Here is a 22,319-nt window from a genome sequence, read left to right as displayed (position 1 = left end):
CTATGGGGTTGCAAAAGAGTCAGACAAGACTGAGCGACTAACATACACACACACATTACCATTAATGTGGTAGCCAATTTATCTTTTCATCTTCCTATGAATGTTGCGTTGTTTAAAATGCAAAAATCTTAATTTATACAAGAATTGCCTTAAAAAATAGTTGAAATATGCCCAAAATATTTTAGGATATATTCTGTGATAATTTACCCTGATAAAATGAACATTTTCTAAACTTGTGTGGCAAAATATTTGGAAACACCAACAATTACACTTAAACATTTTCATTTCTGTTTAACTATACAAATCATCATTTGGATAACATTTGTATTACCTTGGCAATGAAATAGTCCCAGATACTGAGCTCAGGTGGAATGAACTTCTCTTTAACTAACAGTGTCTCCTGGCTTACTGGTGGTGAGGAAGAGGTCACTGAGGCAGATTCTCTGCAAGACATTTTTGATGGCCTAAAACATTTGTTCTGTTTCTCTCCTTCTTCCACTAGTGAAGAAACTAATAAGAACAAAAAAAGTATTACTAAAATAAGCACAATTTTCATTGTACTGATTTCATCTATTTTTACATGAGACTTAAGGTTAACTACAAATAAGTACATACACAAAACTGAGATTGCTATGATAGTAAGGGAAGTGGAGGAAGTGAGACAAAAATCATCTTGTATAGCCATCTTTGTTTTTATCTCATCTAGTCCCTTACTCTCTGAATGTTCATTTATTGTATATGTAAATTGTATATAGAAGAGGATGTAATATCTTCCTATAAATGAGTCCATAATTTAGCTAAGACCATGACAGAAAAGTATCTACATTTTTTTTTTTTTTTTAAGAATTTCATGGGTGGGGGCAGGGAAAACAGTATCATGAGATGTCAATATTAATTAAAGACAATGATTCTAAGATTCTTCAGCAATCACTTGGCCTCTTATCCCCTAAAAAACTACTACTAATTTTTCACTGAAAATATTAAAAAGTTCAAACACCACAACTACTTACTAAACTGATTCAGACTTTCAGAAATGGTTAGAGATAGAACTTTCTTGTCAATGGAATACAAAGAAGAGGAAGAAAATGCAGTTTTTATTGTTTTAACTTCTAAACACTTTAGAGTCAATATTCCATTATTTTACCTTAGAATATTAAGGGCATAAGCAAAGAAAAACAAGTTATACAAATCTTTAATCAAGACTAAGTCACAAGATGCAAATCACCAGTAGAAAATTAAGGATATCCTGGACATAGGCATGGTCTAATAGATAGGTAAACAACTCCATATTAAGGCAAACCAATATTCTTCTTCAATGATTCCAGCAAGAAGTTACTCACCTTCCAAGGAATACAAGTATTTGTGCTGTAATACAATTTTGCTTTATTACTTGAAGCTACTCAGCTTGCATAAATAGCATGCTCATGCATTATATCAAGTTACAGCCAAGCTGACTCTAATAGAATAATTTAGTTATTTCAGAAAAAAAATAAATAAAATGCATAAAATTAGTATACTAAGAGACTGCTAAAAACTGGTGATTATTACATAATCTTTCAAATGATTTTAAAAAGAACCATATCAATATGTAATTTTTTTTCTCTGATCTTATAAACAATTGATAATCAACAATCATGTTTCTAATATATCTGTGGCATACATTTATATACATTCTAAAACTTAAACAATGGTTTTAACCAAATTCTCACTGAGTAAAAAATTTAGAATTTAAAGGTATTTTTAATCTGTCAAAAATTAATGCTGTGTTCCAAGATAAATGTCATTTCACTCCAATATTACCATTCTGCTTATTTTATTTTTAGATTATAAGAAGGCATATGATGTGAACACAGATGTTGAGGGAAAAATAAAACCTATGAGGCTAAATTCATAGTTTTACCAAGTTTGCTATGTCATAAAAATAAGTAGAGTTTTTAAAGCAAAGTTTTGTTTTGTTTTCAGTTTTTTAAAAGGGAGAAAAACATTTCAAAGTATAGTGTGTGAACCCAGGCACATGACATGAAAATGAAATTAACCACACTATGGCGAAATGTTTAAAATTACAGATTCAATTTCAGAAGGAAAAAACTTATCAAACACTTCTGATGAACAAGGAGAACAGTGGGGAAATGGCAAACAGGTTCACAGTACTGAATGATATATTACAGGAAATGCTACAAGTAAGAAGACTTAGTGGCATCTCCTAGGAAACTAGAAATGACTTGAAGCTTGTCATTAGAGTAGATGCACCCACTTTTCCCTCAAACTGCAGCAAGACCTAAGACAATTTTATGGCTTAAATCATGTTGGATTCAAGTAGTTTTGAAGCTCAGGGGCACTACAATAGAGACTATATATAATGCTGCTGGGTGCTTCACCATTTGTTTTTGAAAAAAGCTAGTAATAAAATATCAAGCAATGTGCATGCCACTCTGTGGATGCAAACTGACTGTACTGTTCCATTATTAAGGTAGTAAATGGCTACTTTAATAGTAATAAAAGAAAAATCAGCATTAGGGAGAAATGAAAAGGAATTTGGATATAGACAGAACTTGTGAATTATAAGGGGCATGAAGAAGCTAGAAAGTGGGTTAACAAAAACGGTTATGCATGGGAATTAATAACAATTCTTTCATCTGCAAGTATTATGAAACACAACAAAAATTCTTAAAATATTTTGCTTTGCTTTATAAATGCAATAAAAAGCAAAAGTATGGATTTCTAACTGTTAACAGAAAAAAAAAGTAATTTTTCAAAAACTGCTACTGCTCAACTATCTACTTTAAAAGTTTACCATAATAACAAAATAACTCCATGAACATACACCCAGACCAGTTTTAATTAATTAGAAAAAAGCAAATCCCACATTAACATATGTGGAAATCACAAAGTAAATTAAGTTTGATTAAAAATACTGATTTATGTACAATAACATTTTTGTTAAGAATTCTGACCTGTCAAGCTAGTCTAGTAAAAATCATCTACCATTTTCTCATATTACAAAGCTTAAGTCATATTTAAATTTTATGTCATTAACAGTACATTAACTATATAATAGACTTGTAGAGAGAAAAATAATTTAGTTCATAAGACCATTTTTATAAAGTATACTAGAATCAGAATTTATACCAGAACAAGGAAAACAGTGACTTTTAAAAACTTCACAGTACTAAGTGTATGAAAAAACTTTTTAAAAGATTTTCAAGGGTTATAAGGAAAGTATTTCATCTTCAATATACAATACATTGATACTGAATAGCTGAACAGGTTGTCAGGAAAATGAAATGTTTTAGACTTATCCGTTTTCATTTTGCTATACTTAAACACTAAAAAATAAATATATATATTATTTTTCACTGAATTCAGATCAACTTTTCTAATACATCTTTTTATTCCCTTGGTCAACAATGTATACTGAATATTATCTAATGCAATTACACTTCTGGGACATCATGATTACATTTAATAGTAACTCAAACACACAAGGCTACTTACTTACAACCAAAAATTTATCAAGCTGCTGTGCTGCTTTAGTTGGTGTGCTTTCAGAACAACATAATAATGCCTTCACACACTGAGATTTCAGAACTTTGCCTTACACTGAAAGTCACCGCCGCTTGTCCCTTTGCCAATTTTCTGTTCTCAGATTTTCTCTCTCCAACTCTCAGTTTATCTGCCTCACAGGACTGCTACTTCTAATTACTATTACTGCCTTTGCTATTTACTATCTTCACTTCTTCCCTTTTTTCTGTTTTTCTATTTTTTTCTACCAGCTCCTTTACAAACTAAATCAGCTTTAGAAACAGCATGCCTTGGCTTCATCATTAAATGAGTGTACTCTTTTTCTTGTGGTTAGCAAACTGATTAATCATATCATGCCATGTTTTCTGTAAATGCTCTTTCAGTTACATCCATGACGGATTGTATTCAGAATAGTTTCTGGGTTCTTATCGACAGATAAGCATCACAAAATTTATATGTGGCTATACCCAGCCTCACCACTGAGTAAACCATATGTTTTAAGCATCCTGTATTATTTGGACACCATGTCCCAATCCAAGAGGTTAAATGTATAGATGCAGATAATTTTTTTCCCTTTGATTATTTAGGATTTGATAAGTGGTGAGATAAGAGTTTTTTACATGGTATTTGCAACTAAAAACAGCTAAATCTGAGTGGTTAAACAAAGAACAACCTGGACTTCGAGTAAAGCTGTTTATGTATCTGTGCTCAGAAATGTTCTAGAATTGTTAAAATTGAGACTTGCTGACTGGTTAGTAAGAATGTATTTTTAATTTTTCATAAGTGTGTGGACATTCTATTTCAAGAATTTATCCCCTTTATAACATTTTACATTAACACGATCACAGTTTTCACTTTCAGTAAGCCTATAAACTGTACTCCCTCTTAGACTTTGAAAGTTCTTTAAATGAATTCAAATATCTGAAGTCAAGTATATATTCCAATGGGAATTTCATGTTAGTCTTTTCTATTTTCATCCATATAAAAATTAAGCACTGGAAATTACTCCTTAAAAAATTCAAAGGAGATGTTATAGAAATTAAAATATCATTTAAAATTTGAAAGCCAAAATTATCACATATGGGCTAATAAATCACAAAAATAAAACAAAGGCAGAAAACATCATGAAGTTTTTTTTCAGGTCAAAAAGCTTGTTTCAATCTTTAAATAAATTATATAGTTTTAACACCAGAAAGTTTAGAAAAGATAATAGAACTGTTTAAAATATTTACTTTACATGGTATTATGAACACTTAGAAATCCAAAATCTCTAATGGCCAGAATCATGATATGCAAACATAAAGCAGCCTTATTTGAAATGTTTTTCCAGTCACTTCAAGCCATAGTCTGATTTACCACGATTAGCACTGACATTTCTTTATTTCTACCCATTTAAAAATACATTAAAGTCTAAGGAATAGAAAACATTAAAATGAAGAACTAAAGCAAAATAAAACAAGTAGGGATGGTTTTCTAAAATGCTAATCATTATTTTAAATCAAAAATATGACTTGATTAATGGAAAATTTTCAATTTTCTAAGTGCCAAACAAAATAAAACCGGCCCACTGTATCCCGACCCTTCCAAAACAACACAAAGCAAGCTGAACTGTAAAAGCCTATTTCTAAAGCTAATATCTTGCCTGCAAGACTGGGAGGGCTATGAGAACTGATGGTTGAAAGAGCTTTGGAAAAGCCCACACACTCCATGGAGAATACCACTACCTGGTGTGGGCTAGGCATAGCAAAGTACCTTCCTGCCAAAAAAAGAAGAGAGAATCTGTATTTGGGATAGAACAAAAACCAATGTTACAGTATTTTTCAAAACAAATTAAAATTTCAATAGTAAACGATTTTAAATTACATTAGATAGTTCTAATCACTGGTGTACCAGTATCTTAAAGTTTAATAATTACACCAGAAACTTCATACTGTATGTTTTCCATAAAACTATTTATTCATGCTCTAAGAAAATGGTTTGTAACATAACTTCCTATGAATAAATTAAAATGTAATTACATTTAACAAAGTTATCATTCAGATGAATAAAGTGGTAGCCTTCAAAAATAAAATAAAACAGATTAAAAACTAACCAGGTAAAGCTTTTGAGTGTGCCTGTTCTTTGCTGGGAAAACGCGCACCTCCACCAAATACAGCAGACCACATTTTTTCATTTAGAGGGTGGGCTACAATCCGAAATAGTTCGTTACTAGAATGTGTTGCCAAGCCATGGATGAACAGACTAAGATACACTGCTGTGAGAATCTCGCAAAGCAAGATCGTAAGTCCTGACTGGGCTTCCTCCCCAGAAGAATTCAAAAGTTGAACTAGAGAAGTTATTCCTAGGAGAAAGAACAAATATAGCTACCATTAGCTACCACTAACAATAAATTTAATAAATAAAAAAATAACTACAATTCCTAATTTTTGAAAAAGTGTTACAGCATCAGGATAAAAATATTTTCTTCCACAGTTTCATAGACCACTAGAGGTTACTGCAGTTAATGCCCAAGTGTTGAGCTATCTGTTCAATTTACACAGACACTGGAAATAACAATGTTTTTCTATTACAACAAAAGCAAAAGTATAAAACGCGATATGACAAAACATTTGAGTTATTTTAGTATTATGATAAAGGAAAAACTAATGTTATATAACTGGATAATTTGTAGTAAATGATGAATAATGAATTGGAATCAATTCTAACAATACTTAACAATGATTATCACACAACAAAACCAAACCAAACCTATTTTTTCCTCATCTGATTAAGTTCAATAAAGCTAAGAAAAAACTTGGGTGTATATATATATATACACATATATATATATAACTTTTTATACCTGGCCATTGAGCTGGTGATGTATTGGGAGTTATGGCTTCATCTAAGCTTCCTGTTTTTAAGGAATGTCGATGGGGAAGCAGTACTGTCTGATACACCATTCCAGTAAACTGATTTGTTTGAAATGAACTGAGAGAAAAAAAATTTAAATAATAACTATCTATAGTGACCTCCAATTGCAATAAAACAATAATAACAAAGAATGACCTAAAATGAATTTCACATTTAATATTTCTATGTTTGAGATCTAACATTTAGAGTAACTTAAATACAAGCTTGTGTGTATTAGTTATACTGCTTTACATACATCTAAGTACTATATTGTATACTCTAGTACTATAATAAAACAAAGTGTCCTTTAAATTTTCTAAATTAAAACAGATATGATAGCTTTTAAATATATTTACTGAAAGTCATAAAATACATACAAATGAGAAAACTATTATTGACCACAAATAGGAAGCTTATATATCACAAAGGTATATAATTTATATATCAATAACAAAGTTGAAAACAAAGTCAGTTTAGGTTCAGTTTGACATTTAACGGCTAGTCTACCCTATGTCAGGGTAGGCTGTCAGGTACATGCACCAGATAGCACACGTTTAATGAGAAACATGGAAGAATGAATTAGTGTCTGGAAAATGAAGACAGGATTTCTTCTGAAATGAAGCAAAAATAAAAGAAATAAATAGATCATTTAAGAGGAAACCTAAAAGAAAAAAGGGATCCACAAGTTCCAATATCTGTCTCATAAAAGGAAAGAGAAGAGAGAAGATAAAATACTTAAAGAAATAGAATTAGAGAATTGCAAAGAAAGATATAACCCCATAGTGTCAAACAATATGTTTCAAAAGCCCAGAAAAATTACAGTGAAACCTTAGGACATAAAGAAGAAAATCATAAACATCAAGGACAGTGTAAAATTTTTCTTAGTTCCAAGCCAGTCACTCCCTCCTCTGTGTTCCCTGAACTTTTTACTATCTATCATGTCTATCATGATCAGTGATAGAGTACATATCATTTAAGTATGATGTCATACTACATATCATTTGTAAGTTTATATGTTTGTCTCTAACTAGCATGACCTTAAGGAAGATCTTATTCCAGTGATATCACAATGTCTAGCATTAGGCAGTGATCAATAAAAGGCAGTTAAATAATTGTAAAGAGTTTAACGTGAGATGCATTTGCCATAAAGACAAATGCTAAAACTTCAAAGATGAGAAAAAATGACTCAACATTTCTCCATATGCTTTTTGCACTAGCTAAAGTAGACTGCTGTATACATATTCCTAAAGCAAGAGCACACAAATTCTCAAACCTCAGCAGTTACTACAAACATTCTTAAATTTCACAAGAAGATATTTACCTGTAATTATGACCACCACAAAGGCACTGATAGATACAAGCAGAAAGTGAGGCTGCTAACGTATGCATTACATATACCTGGGGGGAACAAAAACACAAAATTAATTAATAACTTTTAAAAACCGAACCTTTTTCAAGGCCTAATATAATTAGCATTTTTAAAAAAGATGAAAAAACTATTTTGCCCTAATAAACTATTTCCTTTTTTTCCTTAATACTCATTTCTGTCTGGAGATGTCTCACTACAAATACACACACAGACACAAATAAAACCTGAGGCCTCTGGCAGAAATTATAAAATACACAATGGCTACCTAATTTCTATTTTAAGGGCAAATGAGAACAGATGTTAGCTATTCAGCAGAGCAATGAGCCATGTGTTAAAAGCAAGCCCTCTAAGACTCAACCTGTTCCCTCCTCAACCAAAACATAAAGCCCTGCCTGATAATGACAGTTCACTTATGAATTATTCAAGTTACTACAGAAAACAATTTGAAGAGAGTGAAACTTTTGAGAAAGGGAAAGGTATGAAAGATAGCAACTGAAGGAAAATGCTTGTATTAAGGAAGACAGAGCTCTAAACATGGCATGACAAGAGAACTAACAGAAGTAGATCTGAGGATGAAGGAGAAGCTTAATCTAGGTAAGAAAGTAGACTATTCAGAAAACCAGGTTCCTGATCTAATTATCAAGTATGATACTCTCTTGTGCAGATTAAAATCTAATTGCTATTTTTCCTTCAATTATCAATAGACATGTGACATGAATTAAAGTCAAGGATAGCATCATATAAACAAAGACAGCAAAGACCATATATGGGAGACTGCAAAAATAATATTTCTAGCTTCTCTAATGAAAAGGCAGAGTCTGTCTCTCCACTTAATGAGTTTGGGCTTACTTGTGACTTGGTTTGTGCAAGAGGACACAGAAAAAGTGACATGTTATTTCTGAACCTAGTTCTCTAAAAGCCTTGCAAATTTTACTCTGGCTCTTTAAACCCCTGAAACCACTATATGAAATAACCCAGGTGAAATGGTTAACTTTACGTGTCCATCTGACTGGGCCAAGGGGTGCGTAGACATTAGGTCAAATGTTATTCTAGGTTTGTCTGTTAGGGTGATTTTGGATGAGATTAACATTTGAATTGGTAGTCTGTGAGTGGGCCTTACCCAATCAATTGAAGTACCTGAATAGAACAAAAAGGCTGAGTATGAGGAAACTTCTGCTTGGCTGCACTGAGCTGGGACACTGATGGTCTTCTACTTTCAGACAAGAACTGAAACAATGGCTCTTCTTGCATCTCAGGCTTGCTGGTATTTGGACTGAAACTAACACTGTCAGTTACCCTGGCTCTCAGGCCTTTGGACTCAGACTGGAACTACATGATCTGTTCTCCTGGGTCTCCAGCATGCCGACAGAAGATCTTGAGACTTCTCAGCCTCCATAATGAAGTGAGTCAATTGCTTAAAATAAGCCTCTTTCTATAAATACACACTCACACTCCCTTTCAATTCTATTTCTTTAGAGAACACAGTCTAATACTCTAAGCATGCCTACTGGTAGCTGAGACACATCTCAGAGTCTCTGGTCATCCTAACGTCTCCTGACAGTCTTGCAGATGGCCCACCAACCACCAGAAAGTAAATAAGGCCATCTTAGGTCATCCAGTGGAGAAGGCAATGGCACCCCACTCCAGTACTCTTGCCTGGAAAATCCCATGGATGGAGGAGCCTGGTGGGCTGCAGTCCATAGGGTCGCAAAGAGTCAGACACAACTGAGTGATTTCCCTTTCACTTTTCACTTTCACGCATTGGAGAAGGAAATGGCAACCCACTCCAGTGTTCTTGCCTGGAGAATCCCAGGGACGGGGGAGCCTGGTGAGCTGCTGTCTATGGGGTCATGCAGAGTCGGACACGACTGAAGTGACTTAGCAGCATCAGCTCATCCAGAATCTAATCAACATGTTTGCTGACCAAAGACAAATGAGGTATCCAGCTATCAATCCAGCTAGCCCAAACTAGAAGAACTGATGAACCAATCCATAGAATCATGAGCAAAATAAATCAGAGCTATTTTTAGCTATTAATACTAATGTTTCAGGGTGGTTTTTAAGCAGCAGAAGCTGATACATCAGGGATATGTTTATTATTAAAGTTAAATATGGAATGACATTTGCTTAAAATTAGCATAATCTGAGGAAAATTAAATTCCTAATTCTATAATATGCAATGTGGGCATTTATTCTACTGGGCAGTACAAGAAATAAAGTGGCAAAATTAATTTATAAGGGTTAGGTTATCCAGGAGGGTAAAACTGTAAGAGAGGCTACCATTAAACAAGAAGAAAATGGAAACAGAATATCACAGCTTGTGAGGTATGGGAGAATCAGATGACAGACTGTGAGAAAAAAAAAAGATACTTACACACTAGTTCTTTAACACAATATTGTTTCTGTCTCTAAAAAACAATCAGCGTTTGTTGTTTTTTTTTTTTTGGCTAAGTGTACACTAGAGAATTACTCATAAAAGCATACATACATACTATGATTCTTACCTAAATGAAATGGTTAAATAAGATAAAATTAAAGTTAAAAAAATGAAGTACCCTTTGGGTAAATGATACAGGTAAAATGAGCCTGACCTACAGTCAAGTTTTCTTTGATCAAAATCAATACAAACTTGGCTACCTAACAATCACTAAGCATAGGATGATGTTTAAATCATTTATAAAAAGCCTTAACACTTACCTCTTAGCTTTATGACAGTATATAGTTTAATTAAATGTTTGAAACCAAACATACTTACTTTATTGCTCTGGATATCAGGATGGGGTGGTGAATCAAAGTTAATTATGGCATGTAGAATATCATGTGTTAGATTACTAAGGTGCAACAATGGGTTGGCAACAACTGTTTTGGCACTGGCTGTACGAGCAAAGAGGAGAGGTACTGAGGTCTGTTCTGAAAGAGGACTAGGAAATATTGGTTCTGCTGTTTCCTTAAAAACAAAGGGAAAAAAGGTTAATCAACTATTTATAGTTATAATCCATTACTTAAGTAAGTCAGGGGTCTCTTTGAAAAGCTTCAGAACGATTAAAAATTAAAAGCAAAACAAACTTTTTCAGAGTTAGAAGAGACCTGAGGTGGTCAACCTTCCACTGATTATAATGAATAATGATGGGATAATATTCTCTTATTATCACCTCACAAAGCCTTCATATAAGACTGTTTAATATGAACTAAGCAGACCTTAGGGTCTGACAAGAAACTGTCCTTAAGCTACAATACATTCACAGCTCTAGAAATTCACAATATGAAGTGCAACAAAAAGTAGCCTTCCTTAAAGTAACCATAATTAGGACAATCAACAATTTGAATATTTAAAAACTAAAAAAAGCAATCTCAAAAACTGTTTTTCATAAAAGTACTATTTGGACTGGTTATCATGTAAGTTACATACCTGCTGAGATTCTTGTAAAAGCAAAATCAATTCCATTCTCACAGATGCAAGACCCCCACCATGGGATCCATGAAGTATGCAGTAACTAAGAAACATCCTCAAGAGAGACTGGTATTTCAAAAGCCACTGTCTTTTTTCCTGAAAATTTTCTCTCAGTTGTTTCACTTTTGTTTGATGAAGCAAATCTTCAGCATCCTCATTTAGTTCAACTGCATCTTCATTTTCACCAAATGCAGACTGTACTTCCTCAGGATGTGAACAATAGTCACAAGTTCTCTGAAGGGCTATCACCTCTTTTTCAAGCCAGTGGTATAGCTGATATCGCAGTTTTCCACCATCTATTTCATAGCCAGTAGATAAAGTACGAAGTTCTACTGTGAGAATCTTTAAACAGGCTCTAAATTTTAACTGAACTGCAATTACATCTTCTGATGGATTTAAAATGTCATTTTCATCTAATGCGCTGAGAGATTCTGTGTAATTAGAACTTGTTTCATCCATTTTTTCCCCAATTTTACCCTCTAAAGGTTTTAGTTCTTTCATTGAAAGTGGGACATCCTCATTTTCTTCATCGTTATCACTGTCCCATTTTAATTCTAAAGAATCATCCTGAAATGCAATACTTGGTTGGCTCCAGTCAAAAGAAAGAGTGGAGTTTGATTGCTTCTCTGAGGAACCCTCTGAAGAAGATCCAAAACCATTCATTAGTGATTTTGACCAATCAATTGCTGAAGACTTATCTTCCCTTGCATCCAATTTTAATGGAGAAGAAGGAGAACAGTCTTTACTAGTATCCAAAAAACTAGATATTCTACAAAAAGGTTTTGTTTTCTTGATGACTTTTGGCATCTTTGATAACACCTCCAAAGCCAGCATAGGGCAGCCAGCTTTTAAATGAGCACTGGCAGTAGTAAAAAATAATCTTCTTTCACTTAAATTAATTGTTCCTGCTAGTCCACTTTTTCCTGTTAAACTCATGTGTGTGGAAAATGCATCAGATGATCCAAAATGACGTCTCAGCAAAAGAGGATGTGTTCTTAGGTAATTGTAGAAATTAAAAACTGCAGGATTGCAGGCTGACATCATGACTTGATCTGAAAGTAAATTCATTTCATGAGCCAAGAAAAATTCTTCAAGAGTTTTTGAAGAAGTTTTGTGTGGCTCCTTTTCTCTATCATGACACCAGTATCCACCTGGTCTTATGAGAAAAATTTAGAAGACCACACTAATACATAGCATTGAATAGACAAGAACACATTTGTAATGAAAGTGTTCTAACACAGTAGGAAAACAAAGGTTTGCTGATTTCGCATCTCTTCAAGTAATAATCTGAGATATTTTAAAACATAGTTCTTTTTCCCCTCCTTTCCTGGATACAACTTCTCAGTCAGTCTGCTTTGCTAGATCTTCCTCACCTTCTCTGCTTTGAAATGCTGAGTGTCCAAGAGTTCAGCATTTGACTTCTTCTCTATCTACATTCCCTGGTTGAACACCTACAGCCCCATGGCTTTAAATACTACCTCTATGTGATAACCTGTACATCTCTAGTTCTAGTCCCAACTCCAACCTGTGAATCTAGAACACTGTATCCGAAGGCCTACATTGTATTTCCACTTACATGTACATAATCTTGCCTCAAGGCCGTTTTATTTACTGTGCCCTTGGCCTAAAAATCACTCTTTACTCATATATCTGCATTGGCTGATTACTCACTCATTTCAATTAGATTTGATGTCAAAGGTCACCTTATCTGAGAAGCCTTTTCTATCTAAAGCAACACTCCCTAAGATCTGCTCTAGCCTTCCCACTATCATTTACCCACTGCTCAAACTAAAAACCCAGGAGTTAAACTTGACTCTCATTCCCTTCAAATTCCATATCCAATTCAGTCCTATCTAGTCAACATTAAAATTACAGTCCAAATCCAACCACTTTTCTTTCACTGTATATCACTATTTTCTTCAAAACATTTATATTCAATGAATTTGAATTTTATAATTCAATGAATTATATGAATTTATATTCATAGATGTTGATAACATCTATGTTCAATACACTGATTTAATAAAAACAGAAAATCCAAAGCCCTTGGTTTTCAAAGGATTTAACTTTCTGGGAGGGCAGGAGGCGGGTAATAAACTGTATACATAACTCTGTGTCCCCAACTAAACCATAAAGTCTTGGATGATTTATGTCTTCAATTTGCTTTTGCATTATCCTTAGTATCCAACAGTGTGTTCTGAACCTGGTAAACTCTTAATAATTAAGATCTTAGAAGTGTTGCTTACCATCATCCTTTGTGACAGGTTGCTTTATTAATGTTTCCAGAGCACTACTATAATCTTCTAAAATCCAATATGCCATACTTCGAAGGAAAGGATCATAATGCATATTTATATTCAACATATTGAGTTCACTGACAGGAGAATCAATTCCCAAAATTTTTTTACGTAAAATAGATTTATATGTTGCAGATGTATCAAATTCAGACTCATAGAGTCTTGCTATTACAAGAGCCAACTGAATGTCATTCAGTTTCTCAAGACATACCTTCAAAAAGAAGAAATATTGTTTATAAATAAGGGTATCTTTTGTTTTAAAAGACTCAAACTGACAATATCTGAAATTAGTGAACAAGGATAATAAGTAAAACATGGTGCTTACTTCAGCAAATCCACTTGACAACACTTATGTTAATTTAACTGGTAGTAAAAGTGGTGGTGGTGGTCGTTTAGGTAGTACCTTTAAGTATACACTTGCAAAAAGACTTAGTCTAACGGAAAAATACTGAATAATTCTAATAACATCAATTTAAATGACATATTTTGTTTTAACCTTGAGTTTTCACTCTTTCCCATCCACCTCAGCAGACTGATGTTTCCAAATCAAAAAGCTGTTTTGAATCATTTGTATGAAACTCTGAGCAAAAGGGCAATTTGAGACAGAAATGTTATATTTTAAATATTTATAACTTCTTACAAGGTTTACTAAGAAATAATCAGTTAACAATTTGCTAAGGTTCATCAACTAACACAGAGCCAAATATAGGTCCAAATATATTTAAAGTGATAAGACTTCCCCACTAGCTCAGCAGTAAAGAATCCACCTGCAATGCAGGAGACTCAGGCTTGATTCCTGGGTGGGGAAGATCTCCTGGAGAAGGGCATGGCAACCCACTCCAGTATTCTTACCTGGAGAATCCAGTGGACAGAGGAGCCTGGTGGGCTACAGTCCACACATTCACACATGACTTAAGCAACTCAGTACACAAATACATGTTTAAAATGATAGGACAAATTTTTTCTTTTTTAACCTGTTTATAAATATTCTTAGGAGGCCGATCAACTCCCTATCTCAACCAACACAACCTGGTTAATTTTAATTCCATATAAATATCATTCAAGCTAAATGACAAAATTTTAAAGTCACTATTAAGCATTACCAGTTACTTTATGCATTAAGCCTTGTGTTAGTTCCATTATACTTAAGTTGAAATTAAAAAAAAATTTAAACCATAAAGAGCTTAAAAGGATGACAATGATATTTTTTTAAAAAAATCACTCATACCTCAATTGCATCTCTGAGGCAACCAGCTAAAAGAAAAAATGCTGCTGAATGTTCAAATCGTTGTTTTCCTAACAAAGAAAAAGCATTCTTTAAAGCTGCTTTACGCCATCTCTCATCCTCAAAATTGTGTCCAAAAAACTGTGTCATCTTGGAGTCTTTTTGGGATCTATAAAGAAAAATAAAATATAAAAATTTGGAACATAAAGTTTCTACATCAGAACCAACTTTATGAAGTTAGCCACTTAGAACTTAGAACTCAAAAGAGACAATTAGCAGTTCATAAATTAGTACACATCTGTTTCTTTTCTGAGCAAAAAGAACATTTATGGTAAACATTTACTTTTTAACATAAATTTCAAAGATTACCGAAAAAAAATTCTTTCAAATTACAAAGAAAACTGCATTAGCAGCAGTTTGAGAAATCATTTTTAAATCTATACAAAATATATAATTTATATTAAATTCTGTGTTACTTTACCATTTAATCAATTGCCTGTAGGTACCCCCAACTGCCCACCTGAGGATGACTTTGATGATAAAAATCATCATCACCAAGGAATTTGTCCTGAAGTAAAACTTCTAAGAGACTAAAATCTAGTCTCTGAAAGAACTGACTGATACCATGATTTTCACCAAAGGTTACGGTTCATATGGATACACCTAGACTGAATCCCAGATGAAGAGTGAACTATTTATGGCCATTACATTCACCAAGCCTAGCTGAGGACAAGTGAATGAGAAAAATTCTAAATGACTCTAGCTCAAGAATGGGTTCAGGGCCCTTAGGAAAAGAGTGGTTTGGAAGGTTAAGTCTGGTCCAAGAGCTCCTGACAGGGCAGAGGGTAGATGCATTTTCAAAACTCCACCAATTCATCTTCTTCCCCGTTCTAGATAGAAGTTTCCGGTTTAGTTCTTTGTCCTACCAGAGCATCATAAGACGTTATTAAAATAAGCAAAAAGATGTTTTTCTGGACTGATAAACCTAAAAAAAACTGAATGTGACCTCATCAACATTCTTTTGCTCTAGCAGACACCTGGGCTTATTTCGCATGAAGTCTGCTAAATACAAAAATAACTAACAATCTACATGAACCACACTAACAAGCACAATAAATCTACTTTATACTCTTTATGGAAAGTTTTTCATTTTTTCACCTACCTATATAATCCCCAAATCACAGCTTTCTTTTTCATTGCTAGGTAAAAAATGGCAGCATCTAAAGGATCATTCTTTTTATAAAAGGCTGCTTTGGCTACCTGTAATTAGAAAGTATTGGTGAAAAAAAAAAAAAAAAGAAAGTATTGGTCAAAATTTCACAGAAACAGTTTTTAAGTAAACAAATACTTTTCTTTATATATAAACTGTCATACATTCTCTACTTAAATGTTCAATAAATTAAAAAAATATGTGAATGAACACATGCATATGTATATGTAAATTTATTTATTTTATAATTACAAAAGTAATCAAGGTCACAAAGAGGTAGAAACAGGACTAAGCTTTCCATGACAAGTTCTTGAGTCCTGCTTTATTTTCCTAATTGTGCATATATACTATTTGTAAAAGACAGATATATACTACTAAATAAATATATCAACTAGCAATTTAAGAATTAGAATATAAATTTTTAAAAATTACATTAACATGCTATCCTGAAATATAAAGACTACTTAAGAGGATTTTACTGTTTAAAGAGTAACGGGAGAGTAAATATGGAGTATCATTTCAATAAACATGCAATACATATTATTTCATTTTTACACCAAAATAAAACACTCACCTTTTCTATGCACTTGCGAAGGATGCGGGTATTCCGGACCCACCAACCCACACCCATAGCTCTAAGTTCAGACCACGTGGGATCGTCTTTTTGCATCGCTGGCAACATGTTCAGTAGTTCTTCTTCCGCTACTGAATGAAATGCCCAGGCAAAATGACTAGTAGAGAGTCCTGAAGAAATATCAGAAATAATGTTTATAAGAAATATGACTATATAATTATGATCGAAACAAATGCTCATATTTGCAACAGAAAATGCCTAAAAGTTTATATGTAAGACTTACAGAGTTATAATTATTAAATGTTTGAGGTTGGAGGGACTATGTGTTGGGTTTTTATCTTGCTCCTCCAAATAACTTGATCCCATCAATATTTTCTACAATGAGTACATATTGTCTATAATTAAAATATATTTTTAAAAAAAAGATTAAAAATGCTTATGGACAAATGCCACTGTGCTGAGTCTTTCTGTTCTCTAGTGTGTTTGATCTCCTTTGGTCAATATGTGTCGTGTGGATTTAATTCCATGGAATTAAAAAAGCATTGAGACAATACAGATGGTGAACAGAACTTAAGACTGCAAAAACTCTGGAGTCTAAAATGCATAAATTAAATTTCAGCTCCATCCTAACTAACTATATAACTATGGGTAAGTTACTTAAGTCTCTTAGATTCCTCAATTTCCTTATTTACAAGATGTGAATAACTGTGGCACCTACCTCATTACATTCTTATGAGGATTAAAAGAAATAACATAGTTGAAGCATTTGGGATAGCACCTAGCACATAATAACTTTTATTACCCTGTATAACCATATTAATAAGATACTTTTGTATTTATAAAGTATCATTTACATCAGCAAGTCTCTCGATCTATTGGCTCACACATGTGGTGTTAATCATTCAGTTTCTATTTTGTCTCTTCAAATTACATTTTGTTTAGCATTACTGAATGAAGTAAATGATTATAAGATTTGGCTTTTACTTATACAAACATATGAATTCAAATTTTTAATGTAATATACAATGACAAGGAATCTGAATTGCCCACAATACCCAAGTCTTTGGAAATAAAGAAACTGTAAACAAAAAACAAATAAACATCTATACTGTGAATAGACTGTTGTTCTAAATTATTTTTAGATTCCCTAATATCTCTCAACCAAGTTCAATAATTTTTCACAAATAAATAAATATCTGACTTAGAATTTTAGCTTCTCTTTTCTAAGACTAAATGCAAAATGAAAGGGAGGAGGAAGAAGAGAGAGGCAAGAGACAGAGACCAATGAGCAAAGGTTAAGCTGTAGAGTTCCAACAACACTGCTTAAACTTTTAGATCCTATAATCCGAAAAGCTGGCTCTATTTCTTAAACTTGGGGGTACAGAGTCAATAAATACCTTGTTTTGTTTAAGTTACCTTAAATTTAAGTAAAGTATTTCTGTTACTTTGGAGTCCTGACTAATAATATAAAAGTATTTAAAATGTTATTAAACTAATATCTGAAATACATATTAATGTTAATAGCAGTTTGGGGAGTGGAAAGATTTTTATTTTCTATGTTCTGTATTCTTTCTTTGTAAAACAATTAAAATTGAGTATATTTCTCTATTAAATTATACTCAAATTTGGGGGGGAAATGAATTTAGATGGATGTCAATCAAAAAGGAGAATAAAGAAAATTTAAAGAAATTAAAGAGAATGAAACAATACTAATTGGTCTATAATGTATACTGCATTTGAAAACATATGATGTAATATTCAATTGTCCAAAATTTATTTCTTCAGTAACTCTATGAAAAAAATTTCAGTATTTTAAAGCAAAGATGAGGTGAAAGCCAATGTTTTTAACACAAATTAAGGAAATTCAGAATGTGTCAAACTTGTCATGATCATATCCAGGCAAAGAAAATGTAAATGTTCTTAAACCTCTCTTCCACTTGGCTGACTTCCTTTTACTAGATTACTACCAAATCACCTTGGCGAAGGAGTTGAGCTCGATAAGCTGGAAGAGAAGTTGTAAGAAAAGTATGAAGTCGAACAGCCAGAAGAAATTTTAAGCCACATTCATCAAGAGTTTCTCCACCTATAAAACAGAAAAAAAAAAGTATTTTTACCTATAAAAACCCATTTCAAGAGCAAAACACAAGTAAGTGATAATAATTCCGGCAAGCAGGGCATGTCACAGCACCAAACTCAGGGTAAAACATTGTGAAACTGACAAAAGCTATCAATCTAAATATTATCTTTCTTTTTTTCTGTATCATTATACATTACAGGAAAATCTGTATAGTTAAATAATTTAAAAACTAATAAAGAGAACAAACTGACTCAGGATCTCTGATTTTAATAATATAATCTCCTCTGACATGAATATTTAAATTAAAATCTGAAGGAATTTTAAAAAAGTTTAACCTTGTGGTACATGGTACAATATTTTCCATAATGATCCAAGTCATATGCCCCATCCAGTAACTGTTAACACTAGAAGAAATGGCTACATGGTAGCAGGACCTGATTTTTACTTTACATGAAGAAAAACAAACAGTTGTAATATAGTCAGATCAAGAAATAATATCTACTAGTAATATTTAATATTGTAATTTACAACCAACTTTTCTTAAAGTTTTTTTATTATCGTTATTCTGTTTTCTTAAAATTACCCTACATTCTCCTTTCAAGCAAAGTTCAAAGGGTGCATCCTACGGACCTATATCTGGTACTTAAGGCTAGGCTGTTAATTTCAGATCTTACTTGAAATCTGATGAGAATTTTATGAATTTTATTCATAACTCAGGAAATTAAAAATAAAAAATGCCGAGTGAGGGGAAGACCTAATTTTAGTAGGTTTGTTTGTTATTCTAGGAAGGAGTATACATTAATGGTAATTTTTTAAAACCTCAATATTCAAAAACCCAAGTTAATAGTGAATTGCCATGATGTGAGAAATAAAACACTTTTATTTTGGGGTATCTAAGATGTTTGTTAAAAATGTTAACTTTCACTAAACTCAAAAGTAATGGATTGGATTGGATTTTTGTTATTAAGTAGACAGGTAAAATGGACTGGATTTTTGTTATTAAGCAGAGAGGTAAAAATGAATTGGCATGATGAATCTCTGTGCACTTTCTCAGAGTATTGTAACTTATGGGATAAAGAACATATATTCAAGTTAAAACTACTGTGAAGGCAACGATGATGAGGTAATAAACCTTTATGACTATCATTTTTACAAAAATTATTTAAGATTATTTTCTGTGAAAAAAATAAGTAAAAATATTATCATCAGTTTTTCCTCTAATCCTCTACCCAATTTAGTTTTACCTTGGCTTCGGTCTCTGCTTTCTCCAATATCAGTGCTGGTAGTTGCAATTGTATCTGCTAAAGCCATCAAAGACATCTGCTCCATCCGGCTGAGTCCTGGTAAACTAGAATGAAGTAAGTGGCCAGAAAGAACCTGAGCATGCTCAGGACCAAAGTAAGTTGGACTGTATTGTGAAAGGTCAATAACCACAGGCTCTGTATTTTCTTCATCTGCCTCTAACACATGATGATCAGTCACTAAAGCTGGCATCTGAAAAAGCTCATCATAATTCTCTTTTGACAACTGGTTTGAGTTATTTAAGGTACTCTGATTACTAGATCTCTCTAAGGATGAGTAATAGCTGTCATCATCTGCTGCAAGTAAGGCATATAAAGGAAGTGGAGGGACGGAATCGATTTCTGTGTAGTCTGTATTTTCAGTTTTGTTGAATGCCTGGGGGTCTCTAGAAGTACTTCCACTAGCACTGATGGTGAGAGACCTAAGGCGGCGCTCATGATTAGATTCGGCTTCATTCAAAGCCACGACTTCCCCGGCAATGCACTTGACAAGATGTGACAAGATGGCCTTTGCTCTCCGAACTTTGCCAAGATCCATGAGTTCTAAAAGTTGCAAAGGATGGTACTGAGGCAAAGTTGGGGAAAGAACATGAGCTGCTTCAAAAAGACCCGAATCTTCCATATCCACAGAAGGATCAAGCGCAGTTTTCTTCCCACAGATCTTCTGTGCAAGACTGGTCATGGATCGAGTCAGAGTTTTCTTTGGAGGATGTAATCCAGAACTTGATGAGTTACTCTGTTTTATTAAACTCGTTATAGATGGAGTGCTCCCATTACATGAATCTGTTGTAGCAGGTTCTTGTTTAGAAGATGGCTGCCACTGGGAATACACATGCATTTCACAATCCATCCCTACCACCAGGATGCCATCTCGGACCCAAGATAAAGAAACAGGAAAAGGTGGAGAGCCTTCTACAGAAGAAACCAAGTCCACACTTCGTAACAGTACAAACTGAGAAAGGGGCACAACTTTAGTACTTTCCCAGAGAGGAAACGCCAGGCTTTCCTTTCCAGTCTGTTCTTGTACTTTGCCAGACAGGGGTCCATACATAAAAAGTTTTGATCCAATTCCTACAGTCAGAATATGAGAACCATCTTCTCTAGACATCCAATCTAAGTGAACTAAATGCTTTGTGTTTGATGTGACACTTTCTTTACTAGATAAATAGATCTCTTGTTTATTATAGGCCACTAAATTGCTATCAATACTAATGCCAGAATCCAACACTGTATTTAACTCATCTAAATGAATTGTCTGCTCAAGGACCCAACATGAACCTCCTGTAGACTCACATTCAAAAATACTTACATGCATCACAAAGTCCTGAGAAGATCTACTATTAGACATAGGCTGCTTATATGCTACTGCTAAACGATTTGTGTGTGCACAGCTGACTTCTATAGGCCTACCAGGTACAGTTATACTGCTATTGCTCTGTAGTCCGTCTTCAATAAGTAATGGCCATTCTTCCCAAATGTATGTAAGATCTGTTTCTCCATTCTTTGATGTGGCAGATTCTCCATCTGTTACTCTACATCTCCAGAATCTTACTTTCTCATCTGAGCATGAAGTTGCCAATAAATAAGGTGCACTGCATATGGGATATATGGAAGAAGAACTCAGATGTCCTAAAATTAAAAAAACCCATTAACAAAATGTCAAATGATGTCAAAATAATCCATTAATAAAATGTCAAATTTGGTTAAATATGTCTCTCTTCTTGTACTAAAGGTTTTAGTCTTTTGCATGAACTAGCGTTAACAACATGACAGCCAATATTTAGCTTAAGGATCAACAAAAGCAGTAAGCAGCTTTTAATGACATCAAAATGGTATATAAAAATGACATTATTATCAAAACCTTGAGCCAAAAAAGAACTCAGAAAATTTACAGCTAAGGACTCTTTGACTAAATGAGTATCTTATGGCTAAACAAAATAGCTAGACTAAGGCAGAATTAGAAAACCTAAATTCTAGTCCTGGTTTTCAATCCAGCATTCTGTTCACAGCTCTTTGCTAGCATTATATATTATTATAAATCTAATTTCAAAGATATCAATACACTTAAAAAATTCATCAATATTCACTGGCTACTTCTCTATAATATTTTAAAATATAACTGTGTGAATGCCTTACGATTATTTAAGCACTAAAAGGGCCTTCCATGACTGAAGCTGTATTTCAAGGAAATGATGCTGAGAAGATTCTCAGATGGCACATACGTTTCCTTGGGTTTAATGTAATCAAATACTCAATTTCCTAAATCAGCGTTGGCAAACTTTTCTTAAAGGGCCAAAGAGTAATAATTAGGCTCTGCTAGCCACAGAGTCTCTGTTGCAACTACTCAACCCTGCCATTGTAGAACAAAAGCAGCCATACACAAAAATAGACAAATAGGTGT

The 22,319-nt window shown here is 33.3% G+C and overlaps 1 protein-coding gene across 6 annotated transcripts in view; it reads right to left on the bottom strand.

The window, feature by feature from the left end:
• DMXL1 (Dmx-like 1) overlaps window positions 1-22,319 on the bottom strand; it is a 126,632-nt gene that overhangs the window by 53,087 nt on the left and 51,226 nt on the right. For 4 of the 6 annotated variants that reach the window (XM_010846597.1, XM_010846598.1, XM_010846602.1 and 1 more), the window contains 13 exons: window positions 19,862-21,547; window positions 18,516-18,623; window positions 16,541-16,710; window positions 15,919-16,016; window positions 14,760-14,925; window positions 13,481-13,742; window positions 11,193-12,286; window positions 10,539-10,730; window positions 7,736-7,812; window positions 6,365-6,492; window positions 5,615-5,863; window positions 5,165-5,278; window positions 332-510 (listed from right to left, as the gene is read on the bottom strand). In XM_010846597.1, the coding sequence (XP_010844899.1) occupies window positions 332-510; window positions 5,165-5,278; window positions 5,615-5,863; window positions 6,365-6,492; window positions 7,736-7,812; window positions 10,539-10,730; window positions 11,193-12,286; window positions 13,481-13,742; window positions 14,760-14,925; window positions 15,919-16,016; window positions 16,541-16,710; window positions 18,516-18,623; window positions 19,862-21,547 (4,523 nt within the window). The remainder of the gene's footprint in view (window positions 1-331; window positions 511-5,164; window positions 5,279-5,614; window positions 5,864-6,364; window positions 6,493-7,735; window positions 7,813-10,538; window positions 10,731-11,192; window positions 12,287-13,480; window positions 13,743-14,759; window positions 14,926-15,918; window positions 16,017-16,540; window positions 16,711-18,515; window positions 18,624-19,861; window positions 21,548-22,319) is intronic. The other 2 variants (XM_010846599.1, XM_010846600.1) reach the window with 1 other exon arrangement.

The sequence above is a fragment of the Bison bison genome, unplaced genomic scaffold (genome assembly GCF_000754665.1).
Source record: "Bison bison bison isolate TAMUID 2011002044 unplaced genomic scaffold, Bison_UMD1.0 scf7180017864238, whole genome shotgun sequence".
Classification (NCBI taxonomy): domain Eukaryota; kingdom Metazoa; phylum Chordata; class Mammalia; order Artiodactyla; family Bovidae; genus Bison; species Bison bison.
This window is presented reverse-complemented; position numbering and strand designations above follow the sequence as displayed.